Here is a 17487-nt window from a genome sequence, read left to right on the forward strand (position 1 = left end):
TCCACCAAAGAGCAGTGTGTTGTTTCAACTGCCGTTCCTCGTGCCGTTCCTCGTGCCGCAAATTTTGAGCGGTACTTGGTGGTCAGGTGAACCATTCCTTGTCAGGATATGCCGAATTAGATAGAGCATTTACTCTTTGCCAACACACTGTGCATGCACCGCACGATATCAATATGCGAGATTTAGCCTCCTGCGACAACAAGGCTTGGCCTCAACTGGCCTCAGCTATATATTTGGAGGACTTTTGACGCTGGTGGAAGTGTCACCCGACTGGCCCATGACGTGTCTGCAGCTGAGGAAAGAGTCAACAAGTCAGCTCAGCAAGCATTACTGACCGAAGCGGGGTTTATTTGATATTAGCACGGCACGCAGCTGCCGCCAGATGACCAGTCCTCAATGGGCTTGCACATGGCCTGAAACCGGCTCTTGAATAGGTCGGCTGAGCAAGCGTTAGCCGCCGGGACAAGGCCCGGGGCTTATCTTTTTTTTGCATCGCCACCAATACAAAGCAGTCCACGGAATGGAAGCACCCCCTTGCTAGTGGCGGATATGGTTAATCCCGGGAGAGAAGATGTCTCGATTCCCAATTCCAAGGCGTCGTTGGCCCGGAACCTCAGGATATTGGCCAAGGACCCAAATAACCAGAGGCTCTCATGATTTCGTATAGCCCAGCAAGGAGCAACCCTAGCAACTTCTTATCACCGTGACCGCATGGCGTGCTTGGGCCAGGGAGCGTCTACTCCCAGAGGTACGGTATCATTTTCCCTACGCCACTTATACAAAGCTAGGCTAGAACCCTGACTGCATAAGAGTATGTTCTTGGCATACTTTCACTACCGTGGCTTTACACGGGGTTCGCTATCTTACCTGTAACAGAGGAGGTCAACTCGCGGTACTTATAACCTATATCGCATGTATAATATTAGCATTCTTCAATAGAAGCCGTGGGCTATTTCCGAGCTGTGAATTAAGCAGCGGCTGCTGCATTTCGCCGTACAGCAGTCACAAGTTCCAGGACCTACGGATTTTGTCTGGTTTGTGATCTAACTCCATAGGGTGGCATTATTTCCACTGCGAATAACGTCTTGAGGCCCTCGCTGTAGCGCCGCACAGTGTTATCTTTACTCGGGACGGGAAAAAGGAAGCTAGAGGAGGCAAGGTGTTGGTTCGAGGACCGTGTAGGATTTGGATGGCATCCAACAGAGAAGCGCGTAAGTTAATGCCCACAGATATGTCCCGGAAATGTATCCTTGTAAATGTGGCGTTTACCCATTCGCCCAGTCGATATGGAGTATTTGGCGTATGTATTGGATATTACAATTGCCTCGTTGCCTGGTTTCAAGTGCCGCCCGGCGGTGTGCGTGCACCGGCACTGAGGCACTAACCGGAGAACTTCCTGTCTAGGAAAGGCTGGCTTCCCATTGGCCTGGAAGCTACTTTGGAGCTTGGAGATTGCATGGTGTCGTTCCACGGTACCGGTGCAGCACTAGATAATTAGCGCAGCTCGCGCCAGAGATGATCGGTTTGACTTGTCTCTTTGCCCGCGGAAACGTACCTGATTAAGCCAGTCTCCGCTTTTTAGTAACGCGAACCAGGTGCTTCTCAACGGTGTGGACCATGTGGCAAAGTTGCGGAAACCGGTGTGGGACTGATTGACGAACGAGAGATGATCGGGTACGAAGCCGAAGGGCCCAAGTCCTGCGAGATGAGGGGAGAGAAAAGAGACAACATGGAAAGTCAATCAGGTGAACAAAATAAACGCGGGTCATGGTTCTTTGCATATCCGCCATGTGATGTCATACTTTTTAGTGTACCATTCCACAGATGTTCTGGCACCATTCCTTTTTGCTTGGCATCCCAGTCTCCCTTCTCCCTGCAGACGGAGTACTCCGTACCGCTCTGCGGAAAGATGGCAGGGTCTCCACAAATAGAACTGGAGGGCCTAGACCGGGACGATCCGGACTACTGTCTCGGATTGGTTCGAAGGATGGTTTGTTCCGAGACGAGGAAAGAGAGAAGAGGAAAGAGACAAGAAGCTGACGGGAAAGAGACAAGAGGCAAGAGATTGATGGGAAGAGGTAAGAGGCAAGAGGCTGGCGGGCCGAGGACATTTGATCTCACGGATGTGGCGGCTTCCGCTCTCTACCTGAGGCTGAGCCCGAAAGCTTTCGGCCAAGGCTGGAATTTCCCAATGGATTGGATTCCCTAAATTAGCCGACAGCACTTTTATCAGATGCCGATCGTGAGGTTCCTACCAAGCCCAGATGTCTTATATGATATTGTAGCACGGATAAGAACCGGGCTCCGCAGTGAATACAAATATCACGAAGTAGGAAGAGTACTTCCTGAGCCATCGGGCTCCAATTGTTCTGCATGCCTCGTATGACTTGATTGTCCAGTGGCAAATCGGGAGTAGGGAGGGGAGAGTATAACTCGGAGCATGGCATAGCCCAGGTGCGCAATACCCGACCTTGCCCCTTCCAATTCCATGTACCTTTCTCTGATTGATGCTCTTGCCCCTCTTCTGTCGCACTTCGCTTGACGGATTTGCCGAGCCTTTTTAGCTTTGTTTTCTCTTCAGGCTATGTCTTAGTATCGCCTCGCCATTCCCCGCTTCTCTAAGTTCCTGTAGTAAAACATGACTCGATTAAACCACAATTAAGAAGCCAGCCATCCTGGCTTCAATCATTACTCTTGCCATCATCTCTCACAAAATCCCGCCTGCTCTCAAATTTCTGAAATAAATCCTCATTTCACAAATCGTCAAACGCGATCTGGGTTCTATCTTCTTCGAGTCCCCTTCTTGTCATTGTCACGTGAATCGCGTCCTGTAGCGACGAAACTCTGTCCCTTGGACACCACGTAAGTGTCAAACGCATTCCAAATCTGCTCTAGTCCTAATATCTGGAAAGGATTGCCTGATTCTAATATTGGGGGTTTCTAGATAACAAATTATGACCTTGCCCTCAACCAAAAGAATATCTGAGTCGGATATGAAGGATTTAACCCCCAATTATTTCGATTCTCTCGAGACCCTCACTCGAAGCCGCCTAGAGCCCGTTTTTCAGAAAGCGATCACGGCTATAGAGGCCAATAAATCACCCGCTACACAAAATACCACCACTGTCAACGATATAGGAGAATTTTTGGTCTCAGCTGCCGATGTCTGGGTGCAATTAACCAAGGAATTGGTTCAGAGTCCGGAAATGCATCAGGCCATCTTAGACGCGCACGAGGATTCAAAATCGGAAACCAGATTGTCAGACCTATCGGGGATACTATTAATGGATATCGATCTCGCTAGACTCTGGTACGATTCTTGTTGCATCTCTCCTTAGCCCTGCAGAACGATACTGTCGCCAAGAATACTAACAAACATGCTTAGCAAGATCCGAGATTTAACAGAAAGGTTCTCACGCGATATCCACGATATTTGGCACGCAGGCGTGAAGGGTAGTCCTACATCATCTAGGTAGCATGCCTGCGTAATGGGTGGCAAGGTGAAGCTATTCCATCAAGAAGAGTCAAACTGGACAATCAATAATATATTTCCTAATCCCTTCACTGTCGTCGCCATATTATCTGGACGAACCAAAGCTTCACGTGTCAACTTGATCTATTCCAAACTGTACATCTATTTTTATTCTTTGCATTCATTTGTGCGTCAATCCTGGGTTCCAGCGATGGATGATGTGGGGGTAACCAGGAACTCTCAGGCTACAGGAAAATCCATTTGGACCACTGAATTAACTCCCCATCTCTGTATTTTTTCAAGGCCAAAGTCAAGCTCCATAACTGCGAGGCTGAAGTGATCAACTTCTCCCGGAGTCTCCTCAACAAGCACTCTCTCTGTGTCATTCCTGTGCATAAAGCCTACATTGCGCTCCGCACACATTTTGGTCCACGCAAACGCCGATTCGGCCTCCCAGACCCCCCGACGGGTCGTGAACATCACTCCCCCGGGGCATTCTATTTCCCTAGTCTGCATAGTGATATAGATGGACTGGACGGCCTGTGAGACGAGCCACGTGCGGCGGAGACTCTCAGAGAGGATCCAAGCATGCCAGAGGAGTTTCTCAAGTCTCTCTTGTAATGTTCCCACATTTTGACCAGATTCATCGGGTTCTATTAGGTTGGAAAGCAGGAGAGTTCCGTCTTGTGCTGCGTGGGTGGCGGTAGTGAGCATTTGGTTGGTCCAGAGGCGTAGAATTGGAAGTTGTTGTTCTGCGAGGTAGCGTTGTCTGATGTCGCCATTGAAGAGTCGAATGAAGGAATAAATCAGCAAGGCCTGAACTCGGCATATGTGATCAAACGTATCGAGATTTGGTTGTGCTTGCGGTCGATTTTGCCCTTTCACGATTTCACTTGACCGCTCCTCCATAATACGAAATATCATGTCCTCTGTCGCAGGGCTCCGGCTAAGGTAACTGGATAAGACTGTAAAGGCATCTTGTATGGGTCTCGGAAACCGGTTCTTGTATAGTTGGGAATGGATGAAGGGATTGCTGCCCTTATCAACCCATTCCTTAAGCCAACCCTGTATCTTCGCAATATACCTCCTCACTACCGTGCTGCAGATCGGTGTGAGGCGGCTGGTTTCGATTGGTGCAATGGCCCATGCTTCCGGAGCAAGGAACCAAGCTGTCTGCAGATCGATGAGTGAGGGGCCGATAAAGCTTCCAAGCTGGCTACCAGATCTGTGAGGGTCCAAGGTGTTCGTGATACCCAGATGCTGTAAGTCTTCTAACGTGTGTCCCCCGGTGTGATTTCCCGCAGCTTGGGCATTGAAGCAGTCCGCATCACGGTCTCCAAGGCCATAAACGATGAACGTAGGGCGGACCGGATATGCACACTCCAGCCCCTTGAGCTCACAACGGCCACATGCAGGGAACTCTTTGGTACACCTCCGCTTAGCTATCCTGCAAGCATCACAGGCTTTGAGTTCTCCCCGCTCCATATGTACCGAGATAGCGTAGTGAGATTCCACTATCCTGAAAATGGCGGGATCTGGTTAGAATGAGGTGATGCTGACGGAATGTTCATGAGGGAGGCGGGCGGCGGAGGTTCGCTGGTGAATAAGCGCATTGGCGGGCGCTACTCTACTTCAGGCTAGTTCTCCGCTGGATCGCTACATGGTACTGACGCAATCGATTCAGCAGGCGTACCATTTATGCCCGAGGTCTTAAATCAGAAGATCAGTAACGAACAAAGAAGTATCATTGAATTGAGGTAGATTATGTGTTAGAAAAGATCGGGAAATGAGCCTTCTACTATGTGGCCACCACGTGTATAAATTCCAACTCTCCTGTTCGCACTCCAAAATATCCACTCAGAGGTCGTAGGAAGCTCACAGACGCTACATGGGCACAGTTTAGCATATCCCCCGAGCGGACTGCGATTATGGGGTCAAGTCCTTTACACTAGGCACACTTGAGGTGATATGAATTTACCAGACTTCGGTGCGCAAGCCCCTTCCTTGTTGTGCGAGAAACTCCGCCTCGAGAGCCGCATTTTGGCGGGGAGCTAACCCTTTTTGACCTCGCAATAAAGGCAGAATGACACGCATGTTTCCTCATAAATGTCCCATTGATTCGTAAGCTTTATTCCAGCTACGTTTATTCCTTCGTTAGGAAGGTAATGACCAATTCCGCCAAATTAATCCGCTCAGATGGACATCATTCATCAGAGGTCGAGAGATATCCACCTTAGATACACGAATATATATACTCCCTCTCATACGGCGTATTTTTCGTCTCTATCAAAACACACTCTCATCCTCACCCATTTATTTACCCATCATGACTCCAACATTTGTTCTCATCACGGGTGCCAACCGGGGCTTGGGATACGGGCTCCTTAAACGGTACCTTGCGCTCCCGAACCACGTCGTGATTGCCGGCAACCGTAATCTAGAGCACCCGACATCTAAAGCGCTCGATGACCTTCCCAAGGGTGAAGGCAGTCGTCTCATAGTCGTCAAGATTGACGCGTCTGTCGACCAGGACGCTTTTGATGCTGTCAAAGAGCTTCAGAAATCTCACGGGATCGATTATCTTGATGTGGTCATCGCCAACGCCGGTGTATCGTACACCTGGCCCTTGGTGGCAGACTTGAAGATTGCCGACCTACAGGGCCACATCACACCCAACGTATATGGTGTTATCACTCTGTACCAAGCCACGCGCCCGCTGCTGCAGAAGTCGCCTAATGAACCCATATTTGCACCAATGGGATCTACGGCCGGCTGCTTGGCGTGAGTCAAACGTCTTGCTTCGATTGTTTATTCTGCTAAAATAAAATAGAAACCAACCCCCAATTCGGAATGCTGCGTACGGCCCCTCGAAGGCAGTAGTGAATTGGTTGACTATCAGGATCAACACCGAGGATGAATGGCTCAACGCATTCGTTCTGGGGCCTGGTTGGGTCCAGACTGACCTAGGCAATGAAGGTGCCCGTGGCCTTGGGTTTGAAAAAGCCGCACTTGGAGTCGACGAGTCTTGTGACGGCATGATGCAGGTGCTTACTTCATCCAGCAAGGAGAAACACGGAGGGAAGATGGTGTCTTACGAAGGAGAAATTTTGGGGTGGTGAAAACTGTGAAGTGATGGTCAACAAGGCAGATATTAGCTGAGTGTGACATATCAACTAAAGATTTGCATAAATTAGACCATCAAACTATTAGAATATGCAGGTCCACGTATCAGTCTCATATAAAGACCATGTTCGTAAGAATTTAAGTAAGTCCAGATATACCAAATTTAATGTAAACGATTCTAGTTTCCCTGGCTAGCCATGTATGGCTACTCGTTCGCAGTATGATTATGCTAGTTTGGCTTCCTCAGCACGTTGAGATGGGAAGAAACGGTGCCAGTATTGCCACAGAAGAGGAGTGACTACCGTTATCGGCACCGCAATTGCCCAATACAGCCAGAATTTCTCTGAAACCGACCAAGAATCTGACTCAGGGCTGTAGTTAAAGAAGGACATGCTGAATATTGCGCATATAAAAGTCGGCGGTAGAAAGGTCATGGTAAGAAAGGCGATCGTTTTCATTGCAGCGCTGTCTTCCTGTGCTGCTTGTCCAATGGCAACTGATACGCCCGAATCATAGTGCGCAATGACGTTGATCGAGAGCTGAATTTCGTTTGTCAGGCGTTCTCTATTCGAGTGGGAACGATTGTGTAGACCCTGAACCATGTGTTCGAAAAATAGTAGGCGCCTTTGGATATTTTGCGAGGCGTGTGGCGATTGACCGATGAAACTCGCATGCTCCGACAATATACCATTTAGAGTCTTGATAGTTACGGCGAGAGTCTCGGAGACATGAGTTGTATGCCTGGTAAGATCGTGAAAGGCCTGGTAGTTTGGCATTGTACGTGTTTGCAGGGGTGTTCGCATTGACTCCAAGAACCTAACCTGAGTGGCTATGGCCGCCACAGCCGTATCTTGGAGGCGAACGATTTCCCGCATCAAGGGCTCATAGATCCAGAAGGGATCTGTGAGGCACTGGGAGTCCGGATCACCAATAAGTTGGCTCGGGGGTCTCTCTGCGATTGGAGAAGGGAGATCGAACAAGAGCAAGATCGTTTGCTTAGTGGACGGCAACCATCGTGTAAAGATGTTGACCTTGTACCATTCATACTCTGCAAAGTTACGTTTCACGTCCTTGACAATGAAACGCGCCCAGGTATCTAAAATGATATTAGTAGTGGAACTTGTTAGAGGTGGGGAATGGGATAGTACTAAAGCCGTTCACATTTCCCTCCGTGTCTAGAGTATCCTCGCAGCCAAAATATCCCTTGGGGTCTCGACAGTACTCTTCCCACCAGAGATCAGGGATTTGAAACGTGTGGATAAAATAAGTCTGGCATTTTGGGCATTCGCGGACTTTCCTAGCCTTGGTTTTTCTTTACGCAGAGTTGGTACCGTCATAGAATAATAACGCCCTGAAAACCCAAAACTAACATGATAAAGATATCGCAGTCAGACTCTGGGAATGTGCTTGTGTCGCTGTTGCTTGCATCATCCTGCGCGATTTCAGTCCGGTGATGCTGCCAATTCCTAGAGTCTGAAGGGTTGTTAGAAAGGTCCGAGTTCTGACAAACCGCACCAAACAGACCTCTTTTCCGCCGAAATATATCCAGTTGTGGACAGCTCTGGCAGTCGGGAAGAGCCATTGTGAAGTGTAGCGAGCCTTTTTTTTTTTCTTGGCTGTTCTCAGAAGACAGGATGAGAATCCGAAAAGTGGAGAAGTCCCTAATAAATAAGCTGCAGCGCCTGACGAGAGGCAGCCCAAACGAAGACCCTTGCTCACTGGCCCTGGAAAGTGGGCTGGCTGACAAGGCGGCTAAAGGGAAATTGAGGCGGTGCTTGAAAAACGTGGCGAAGTAGACTGTGATACATCATACCAGAGTGGCAACCTTTGAAGCATTGAGCATATTTTCTATCTTGAGGTGCTACTGAAGTTTCCCGGGCGATATGCTCTAGGCTTGCTTCTTTTCTGTCATTACAGTCTCCCAAAACTCAAACCTCGACCACAAGCTTCTCTCTGCTTACACCCTTCTTCAATTCGTTCAAAGCATTCTGGAGTCCATTCAGTCCCCCGTCAATGACTCTATATGCGGTTGGCACAATGTCACCTCGCTCAAGCCACTTTGGCAAGGTGTCATTGAACAACCAGGCGCATAGATCCAGTCTGCGGTCCGCCAAAGCGTCTCCTCTGATCGCCCCGGTTTCGATCCCGTCAGGCGTAGCGATATTCTCAGGCCAGGGTGATGTGTGCGCCAGTTTCTTGGTTGCTTCGGTCGACTTGGAAAGTATCTGCAAGACTGAGGCGAGGGTCTCTGATGTGGAAATGGCATCAACAGCGTAACTGATTTGCGTCCCAGCCAGCTTGGCTGCAGCGAGGAGGTCATCGACAGCTGTAGGCGAGTGGTAATCGACGAGCACGCTAGCACCAAGCGAGCGTAGGTAGTCATGGTGGCGCTCACTTGCTGTCGTGTATACGGTGAGTCCAGTCAGGCGAGCAAGCTGGATAGTCAAAGACCCGGCGGTCGAGGCACCGCCCCATACCAAGATGACGGGGGACTCAGGCTCAGACAAGTTCTTCACTGTACCGACAGTAGGTCGGGGCAAGTCAAGCACATCGAATAGAGCTATGGCCCCCGTGCCTACGGCTGTCGGCAGAGTGACACCCTGTTGGAAGCTCATTCCATGAGGTAGGGCAGTAGTTGCGGCGGCATTAACAATGGTGAAGTTCTGGAATGCGCCGTTGTCGTTATTGCCTGAACAAAATGAGTGAGCAATCGCAAGGACACGATCGCCAGGCTTGAATTCCGTGACAGATGATCCGACTTGGGAAACGATACCGCTGATGTCTGGAAATAGTCATTAGCCTATATCCTTCGGAAGATGAAAGACGAGCTGATGGACTTGACACAAGCTTTCCGGCCGGGAAACTTGTTTCCACCAACATCGCCGTGCTCTTACCGGCGCCAAGTACTACTGGGTACGAGGAGATCATGAATCCCCATGACTGTCTTTTCCAGTCGACCGGGTTTACAGCGATGGCGTGATTGCGAATCAAGACCTCGCCCGGTCCAGGGGAAGGAATCTGACGCTTCCCGAGAACGAGGTCGGTTGCGACGGCAGGCAAAAAAGCCACATCAGAAGTTTGGTCTTTCGCCATAGTGAAGAGAAAGAGTGCCAGTAAGGGAGCTGTAAGGGGCAAGAAGTGTAAGTGGTGATGGTGATGGGGATGTCATTCACCTTAGCTGGCAGCCAGACCTTGCGGGCCTTTTATACGCAACGTAGTAGAGGTATATGGGCAGATCATCAGCGGCCAAACACAGAGGCTCAATTCCCAATTCCAAGCCGTTTCGCCCAAATCGCCGCCTTGCCGTCATTGTCGCTGGCTTGATGACCTGGGAAAAGTGGGCTTCCGGCGAAATTGGCCCTCCGGCGAATTGGCCGGTGTCAAGCCCCACCATGCCGAGCTCCCGACGCCCGGTGCAAGTCACGTAGGGGATGCAACAGGAAAGGATACCGTCATGCTGTCAACACTAAAGTGGTTGGGAACTATTCGTTTCCTTCGAACTAGAATGTTGTATAGGCCGTTTTCACAGCGATTTAAGGTGTCATAGTAGCTGCATCCATCTAGATAGAGCACCACACGTGGCTTATTTCTGCCTTGGCCACCCGTAACCGACATTCTACACATTTTTGTATGACTTCATTCTATATCACACATCCGCTACGACTGCGGCAAGCATCATACCTAGTCCGTCAAGGTCCGCATGCCAATTGTCGAGGATCTCATCAAGCGCACCCTTGAGATTCCCTCGCACCGTCGCATTAGCTCCGCCCCTTTGTTGCAGACGTGCGATCGCGAGATCACCTACCGTGCCCAGTCGAGATTCTCCGGGCTTAAAATCTTTCCATGACGCACCATATTCCTTTTCCCAGACCCATTGGCTTCTCGCCTCCCACAGTGTTTTGGTGCCTGGCAAAGGAAGGTAAAACGGGGTTTCGATGTCATTCGAGCCTTCGGTGCCCACGACAAGGGCTATGAGGAAACACACGATATAGAGCCTTCGACTATTAGCGACATTACTCGTGTGGAAGAAAGAGCCTGCAAGCTCATAGTGAATAGAAGGCGATTACTGTACACACCTTCGGCGCGTCTCTTCGAAGATCCATTCCTCCCAGCTAGGTCGCGATTTTCGCTCGTGGGTGGGACTCAAAGGCCCCGGAAAGAGTTGAGAAAATCGTTCTGTGAGTTTCTACGGAATTCAAAATGCGGTTTTTAGCGAACGAACGTGTTGCCGAGCCATCGAGAAGGTTGATATTGAGCCAGGGTGCATAGGGTAGGAGACAACGGACCAACCTTCATGTCATTAAACATGTCTCGATTAGACACAAAATATTCGCGGCCCGAGTCGACCAGGCGCATTATAGTATAAATCATCATGGCTTGTATTGCTGCCACTATCTCGCCTCGTGAGAATTCATGCATCTGAGGGTGCGGCGCAAAGATGTTAGTCGTTTCATTCATTATCATTGTTGCACTTGTGTCCAACGAGAACGGCATGGTAGAAGGATACGAGCCAGCTCATGGGAATGTTCTGGAACGGGAATACTTACTTCGTTCATAATCCGACGGTGCTCGCTCTCTATAGTTCTCCATATAAACTCCTCTGAGTTTGAGTTCCGCGAGACGAACATCTGAGCTATGCTATGGCAGGCTGCCAATGGTTTCAGTGGCACAAATTCCGTGGAATCAGACATATCAAAATTAACCCGCCGTGATTCCTCTTGATCGAAGTGAAGCCCACAGCCGATCGGGTGCACAAAGGGCGGTAGATTGCCCGGACGTGTCATCATGCGTGGGTACGTCCGAAGAATGGAGACAATGAACCGACAACAGCCATTAGAGATGAGCGGCCCAGAAGGTTTCTCCTGTGTGTTGATAATACGAGCGGGAATAGGGACTAAAGAATACATGTTCTTCCGAAGAGCGGCTAATTGGCAAGTTGGAGAGGAGGGACTTGCGGATGCAGAGAAGGGTAGCAACAGATCGGGAGCCGGCTGATGCGGTCCAGTATCCACAAAGGGGAAAGGGTCGAATTCGATGTTAGTACTGAGAGCGGTACTCATATCAACAACAACCGAATCTGGAAGGCATGGTAAGGCTGTAGATTCGTCCCCGGTAGGAAATGTAGCCGATGCAAAGGTCTCTTGGTCCAAGTAAGTGGGGTTCGCATCATCAAACCGAATGTCGTTATTGAATGCGAGGTTATCAGGCTGTGGAGCAAGTTCCAGCCCAGAGACAACGTCTAGACATAGCATCGAGGTGGAAGTATTAAAATTGACGGCAGGTGGAAGATCTGCGGCGTGTGGAGGGTTGTTCCCATCACTTGGGCTGGAGACAGCATCGTGGGGGTGGGTTGCCGCTGATGTCGAGGCGGCATAATGCCGATCGTACGAACATATCCTATTTTTGGTAACGCACCGGGTGCAAGGCGCCAAGAAATCGCACTTGCTTTTGGTGCTTCTGCAAAACTGGCAGGCTTGCTGTCTCGCAGGCCGTTTCTTTGCTGCCCGGCGACGGCAATACTGCGAATGTCGGGTATAGGAGATCTCTGTGGAAGATTCAATCAGGACTATAAAACACCAAGCAGGTCATTCAGGAGGGATGGGAGAGAATACGACGTCATCGGGAATCCATGATGATGATGAGGTGAACTACCTTGGTCAAACGGTTTTCCACATGTGGTGCAGAAGTACATCGAGGTCTGAAGATTCGGGAGGTTTCCAAGTTCCGGGCCGTCGTTCATTATCTCAAGCTTGATAGTGGGGAAGGGGAGCAGGGACTGGGAAAGCGGTGAATAGACGGCTAATGCACATGGTCGTCGTGAATGTTCAAGATGGGACTTGGGAGCGATTGTGGACAGCAGATGGCACAATGCACTGGATGCCTCAGGCATGAAGATGGATTGCAACAGCGGGGATAAGCGCTAAGTAGACAGGGAACCGACCCCGGTGATAGCAGGTTGTACGAGGTATGGGCAGACGGGAATGATTGGGACATAGAGACATGTTATTCCATGAGAACGGCGGGAACTGAAGCCATTAACTAGGATAAAAAATCCAACGAATCATGGCTATAACTTTACAGAGTCTCGGACAATTTCTGAGAGCCAATAGTATTTGATAGACGCCATGGTTGTTTCGGTGTGTCAGCGTGTTAAAGGCGGCGGTCTTGAGTCTCGAAGTTCGCCGATAAGTGCCGATCATCGATGGTCTGGGCGTCGTCCACACCATAGCGCCAACTTAGAACTAGGATCGAGCATGATGGAGTTCGTCTAGTACTACGGAATAATCATCTGATCCCTGTCGACATGGGCCGTTTTCTCCTCTTTCTCTCGAGATAGTTAAAGCCGTCCGTATAATTATATCCCGCAATCTACTTAATGCTGTATCGTAACGGCCTTGACGTCAAGACTCCACCTTCGGCTGCCAGTGTTGACCCCGAAAACGCGATCGTTTGGGGCGAGCGGTTACAATTACTACACATGGCAACGAGTATCCGAGCAGACAATTTTAAAAGGTGGGACGGCTTCAACAAGATAGATAGGCATAAAAAACATATCTATAACTATAAATCTGCAATATGCTTAGTCGCTTCCCCTCGTCCCAGCTGTCTACCTCCTCTTTTTTAGCGTCAGTGGATCGTCGGTGAGGGGACAATTTTCCACGGCCAGAGTCCAACCCAAGAAGCAGCAATGGCTTTAATACTTCCAGCGCTGACTTTCGCGAGTCTCCTCGCTTCTCCTGTGGCTGCCAGCTATGCATTCTACGTGGGAAAGAACCTCACAGCAGATGGAAGCGTCCTGGTCGGCGGCACTGGCGAAGAAGTGTCGAGCCACTGGCTCCAGCTGTTCCCGAGCGTGACCATGCTTCAAATGCCACAATCACCGTCGGCGTCACCAAGGATGCCACCATCCCCGGCGAACTCATCCAGATCCCGCAGGTCAACCACACGTTCCGCTATCTGAGCATGGAGTACTCGGACTTTGAGGGCTTCCCCGCACCGCTGACCAACGGCGGCCTCAACGAGAAGGGCGTCGCCGTGAGGGACGTGTGGGCGGATAACAGGCAGGAATTGATCGACATGACGCCTACGCCGCAACATGGCTTGCAGTACAGCGATCTTGCGCGTGTGGTCATGGAGCGCGCGAGCACGGCGCGGGAGGGCGTCGAGATCATCGGGGATTTAATCGCCAAGTACGGCGAGGCTACGTACGGCGGCAACTCGCATCTCATTGCCGACAAGGACGAGGGCTGGGTTGTGTGGGAGATGGCCGGCGGCGAGGGCCTCTGGGCGGCGCAGCGACTGGGACCCAACGAGGTAAAGGTCCTGTACCCAGGGTATATCGAAGATTTTCCTGTCGATTTCGCCGATAGCGACGACTTCATGGGGTCGGAAAACATTGTCTCCTTTGCCGTCGAACAGGGTTGGTGGAGCTCCGACTCGGGAAAGCCCTTCAACATCTTCGACGTCTACGGCCCTCAGGATCCCCGATACACGGCTCGTGATGGAGGATACAAATACATGTCCCAGGCCGCTCTGGAAAATGCCACTCTCGCCATGGCGCCAGTCACAGAAGAGGATCTGATTGAGCGCGTGCGGGACTACCGGATCGACGACGATGAATCCGGCTACGGGCAGGTTGTTCGTCTTCGAGCCGGCATTGACAAGGACCTCCTCCGCATCTGGGTTGCGCCGACCGGCTCCGTCGCAGCGCCGTTTGTGCCGTGGTGGCTAGGAGTTCAGTCCATCCCTCCCGAGTATGGCGAGCATCGATACCTCACTACCGGCGCCTCGGGCAGCTTCCTCAACCCGGACTATCAGTTCCAGGAGGCCTCTGTTTTCGCGGGACGAGTCTTCAAGCGGATTCTGTACTACATGTGCAGCGCGCCTAATACCTATCTTCCCATTGTCCACACCATGTTCAAGGGCTTCGAAGAGCAATCGCGCACTCAAGTCTCGGAGTGGGTGGAGAAGAGCGCCCGAGCTCTGATCTCCCACGACCAGCGGAAAGCAGCACAGAAGCTATTGACGTTTTACTCGCATACTCGTGCGGCCGACGCGTTGCAGATGGGTCAAACTATGGCAGAGTCGCTGGATGGGTACATCAAACTCACGGGACAGTGGCGTGACCCCAAGGGTAGCGAGATCAACGATGCCGGGGAGGGAGCCGAGACTGTTAACTGCCTGGTGGGCTATGATCCTGATCAACCAGCCGATAGGCAGAAAGCGTCAAAGAAGCGTTCATCCGGACGAAGCTCTCGTGGGCTAAGGAAGCAGAGAAGCTAAGTGCTGCGATGAACATCGGGTGGTATTCAGTTACGAAATGTGCCATGAAAATACTCTGTTTGATCTCAGTTTATTTGCCGCCTCGGATTAGGTACAGCGCCTGGTTGTGTATTGTCACTATGCATAATTTTCCACATCACGATACCATATCAGGGGACATTCAAGAAAAGGGAAAGAAAGAGACACGCAAAACCGTCACAACAAACCACTGGTATATTCGAGGTGTCCAAAATCTTCACCTTGTTGTTCCAATCCTTGGGGTGAAGCTCGTAACCGGGTTTGCAATCCATTATTATTACTTGATGAGACTATGTCATATTTTTTGAGATCTCCTAGTGATCACGAGTTTGTTACATGTTCCTACACAATCTTATACATGCAGCTTTGGCCATCCACGTCTCCCAGCACTAAAAACTTTCCATCGCCTGAGAATCTGAGCTCAGAGACCTTGTCCAGATTCTCAAATTGCTCGAACCCGGCCTTTGGGCCACTGTCCACCGCAGTGGCATCCGGATCTGGCCAACACCAAATCTCCTTGCCTGTGATGACATCTAAGATAGCCAGGCATCCTCGACCGCCCATATTGTTTCTGTTCGCCTGGCAGTACGCGACCAGGCGACAGTCTGGTGAGATACAACAAGTTGTATTGGGAATTTTGAAGGTACGTGTCGAGTTCGACACAAGATCCCACACCAGGACATATCGATGCGGGACTGATGCGGGAGATAGGTAATAACCACTACCACCCTCAGAGGCAGGCATGGTCATTACCCGATAGCTAGCGGGGATCCAAATCGATACAACAGCGCTGCCATATGTAGCCAGTTCACATGGAAGCGCCGTGTCCAACTCCGTGTGCTGCCAAGGCCGTATCAGCTTGTATGGCAAATTCGAAAGGTCTGTGTTGCGAATTTCCCATGCGCCCAGTAAAATCTCCCTGTCCGGTGGTGGATGTCCCGCGCGTGTTTGCCGCGGACCTGCAGCTGCGACAAGCATGGGGCTCGTCGCTGATAGAGCCAATTCCGGGTACTGAAACGCACAGGGCAGATCGGCCTTCCGAAGGTCGATGGTTCGGATCTTTGCGAATGGCTTCTTCCCTTGGTCAACAGTGTAGACGTCGATAGAGCTATTTTCGCCGTGGTATACGGCCAGTGCACCGCGACCTGTTTCGTAGGATTCAAACTGGCATGCAGCCCACCGATCTGCGTAATCGATTGACTGGAGGCATTTCATATCGGTCCATCTCCAGACGTCAATAGACCGCCCGAACCGGGTGGCTATGGCGATGAGGCCGGACGGCTCGGAGAGAATGGCGTGGCTGCGGATGAGATATTCTCGAGACCGCGATTGTGCTTCCGTGTAGGAAGAGAATTTGATGGTGCTTTGGACGGTTCCAGTCGACACTGACCAGATTCGAATCACATTTTTTCCGTGCTTGGTAGCGAGTGTGGATGAAGTTGAGGACAAGTCCAAATAGTGAATACCGTTTTTCCTCTTCTTGTCGGACTCAAAACTCGCCAGGAATGCCACATCAACTGACGATGCACTGCCTTTGAGCTCGTCCGGGACTTCTGGAGGTGGGTAGGATGGGTGCAGCGGGTGCACTGGTGAGCGAACCGACACCGAATCAAACGCCGATGTTGCCTTTGACGACTGCGAGAAGTGACGGGTGTCCAGCGACGAGAATGAGTCATGCGATGGAACGCGCTGGGAAGACCTTGCTGGCAGGGGTGGCAACGGCTTCGACGGCGGAGGATATTTGCTGCGGCTGGATACGTACGACGATGCAGTGGACGGTCGTCTCTGCGAGGACCGAGCATCTTCTCGTACAGCAGGCTGCAGGGATTTTCCTGGCGAGATCTCGGGCGATAATGCGTGGTACTGGAGCGGGTCGGGTTGGATATCGTTACATGGAAGGACGGTGTCTCTCCCCAAAGGCCCAGGAGCAAAGGCCTCCTGAGACGCCAGTGGTGTGGGGAAACGCGTGAGAAGAGCGCCGATTCCGTCCTCCCATTCATCGATGAACGACATGTTGTCTTGGTGTTTTGCACCGTTGAGCCAGTCGAGATGAGCCTGAGTATCCGTCAACGATCTCCGCGGATCATATCAAAGACACAAACAGACTGTCGTTGTCTCAAAGTGAGAAAAAAACTGGCGTGGTCAAGACTTGGAGTGGGGAGAGACGGGTCACGTCGATCACTCGTGTGGGGAAGAGGATCCATTTGGGGTTTTCAGCAGGCTACAGTGGGGTGTAGCAGACTACAGTGGGGTGTAGCAGACTACAGTGGAGTGTAGCAGCGTGTAATTAATCCCTCCACCATCCCCCCGACTTCTCCCCCACAGTGTGCCACAGTCACGGAACCGACCAAGACGGCCCGAAAACCATTAAAGTCACCAGGATCCAGCACCTGAGCCCCTTGGTTAGTGGTGTTGCTAGGCTAATAGCCTGGGCCACACCTCGGATCCGGGGCTGTCGGCTGTGACAAATGTTGGAGAAATGCGGGCGTTTGAGGCTAGCTTGCGGAGCTATCTCGGTGCCTCTACCTGTCAATTCCAATATTTTATTCAGCCCTAGCCCCTGGCGACCCGGCTTCATGACACGCGCTCGC

General features: G+C 51.0%; 8 protein-coding genes across 8 annotated transcripts; 3 read left to right on the forward strand and 5 right to left on the reverse strand.

Moving 5' to 3' along the window:
• The first annotated feature begins 2681 nt into the window (after window positions 1-2681).
• BGZ61DRAFT_69173 (uncharacterized protein) lies at window positions 2682-3594 on the forward strand. Its single transcript, XM_046256988.1, has 3 exons — window positions 2682-2862; window positions 2945-3310; window positions 3386-3594. The coding sequence occupies exons 2-3, from the start codon at window positions 2955-2957 to the stop codon at window positions 3474-3476; spliced, it is 447 nt and encodes a 148-aa protein (XP_046100653.1). The 5' UTR covers window positions 2682-2862; window positions 2945-2954; the 3' UTR covers window positions 3477-3594.
• A 118-nt stretch (window positions 3595-3712) lies between these two features.
• On the reverse strand, window positions 3713-4957 carry BGZ61DRAFT_359302 (uncharacterized protein; the record flags this gene model as incomplete). The annotated part of the gene is made up of 1 exon (XM_046241064.1): window positions 3713-4957. One exon carries the CDS (start codon window positions 4955-4957, stop codon window positions 3713-3715), a length of 1245 nt encoding a protein of 414 aa, XP_046100654.1.
• An 841-nt stretch (window positions 4958-5798) lies between these two features.
• BGZ61DRAFT_359211 (uncharacterized protein) lies at window positions 5799-6591 on the forward strand (the record flags this gene model as incomplete). Its single annotated transcript, XM_046241052.1, has 2 exons — window positions 5799-6253; window positions 6303-6591. The coding sequence occupies 2 exons, from the start codon at window positions 5799-5801 to the stop codon at window positions 6589-6591; spliced, it is 744 nt and encodes a 247-aa protein (XP_046100655.1).
• A 57-nt stretch (window positions 6592-6648) lies between these two features.
• Window positions 6649-8234, reverse strand: BGZ61DRAFT_69203 (uncharacterized protein). Its single transcript, XM_046256989.1, has 4 exons — window positions 8120-8234; window positions 7966-8068; window positions 7744-7907; window positions 6649-7691 (listed from the first exon to the last, which is right to left on the reverse strand). The coding sequence occupies exons 1-4, from the start codon at window positions 8175-8177 to the stop codon at window positions 6820-6822; spliced, it is 1197 nt and encodes a 398-aa protein (XP_046100656.1). The 5' UTR covers window positions 8178-8234; the 3' UTR covers window positions 6649-6819.
• Window positions 8235-8401: 167 nt separating this feature from the next.
• BGZ61DRAFT_425875 (chaperonin 10-like protein) lies at window positions 8402-9688 on the reverse strand (the record flags this gene model as incomplete). The annotated part of the gene is made up of 2 exons (XM_046243664.1): window positions 8402-9377; window positions 9490-9688. The coding sequence occupies 2 exons, from the start codon at window positions 9686-9688 to the stop codon at window positions 8524-8526; spliced, it is 1053 nt and encodes a 350-aa protein (XP_046100657.1). The 3' UTR covers window positions 8402-8523.
• A 553-nt stretch (window positions 9689-10241) lies between these two features.
• BGZ61DRAFT_359986 (uncharacterized protein) lies at window positions 10242-11502 on the reverse strand (the record flags this gene model as incomplete). Its single annotated transcript, XM_046241128.1, has 4 exons — window positions 10242-10590; window positions 10672-10781; window positions 10886-11014; window positions 11068-11502. 4 exons carry the CDS (start codon window positions 11500-11502, stop codon window positions 10242-10244), a joined length of 1023 nt encoding a protein of 340 aa, XP_046100658.1.
• A 1469-nt stretch (window positions 11503-12971) lies between these two features.
• Window positions 12972-15180, forward strand: BGZ61DRAFT_520334 (peptidase family C69-domain-containing protein; the record flags this gene model as incomplete). The annotated part of the gene is made up of 2 exons (XM_046252447.1): window positions 12972-13108; window positions 13303-15180. 2 exons carry the CDS (start codon window positions 12972-12974, stop codon window positions 14876-14878), a joined length of 1713 nt encoding a protein of 570 aa, XP_046100659.1. The 3' UTR covers window positions 14879-15180.
• BGZ61DRAFT_456911 (uncharacterized protein) lies at window positions 15172-17018 on the reverse strand. Its single transcript, XM_046246577.1, has one exon. It carries the CDS (start codon window positions 16907-16909, stop codon window positions 15239-15241), a length of 1671 nt encoding a protein of 556 aa, XP_046100660.1. The 5' UTR covers window positions 16910-17018; the 3' UTR covers window positions 15172-15238.
• Between the last annotated feature and the right edge of the window lie 469 nt (window positions 17019-17487).

Source organism: Ilyonectria robusta (genome assembly GCF_021365365.1).
Source record: "Ilyonectria robusta strain PMI_751 chromosome Unknown BGZ61scaffold_18, whole genome shotgun sequence".
Classification (NCBI taxonomy): domain Eukaryota; kingdom Fungi; phylum Ascomycota; class Sordariomycetes; order Hypocreales; family Nectriaceae; genus Ilyonectria; species Ilyonectria robusta.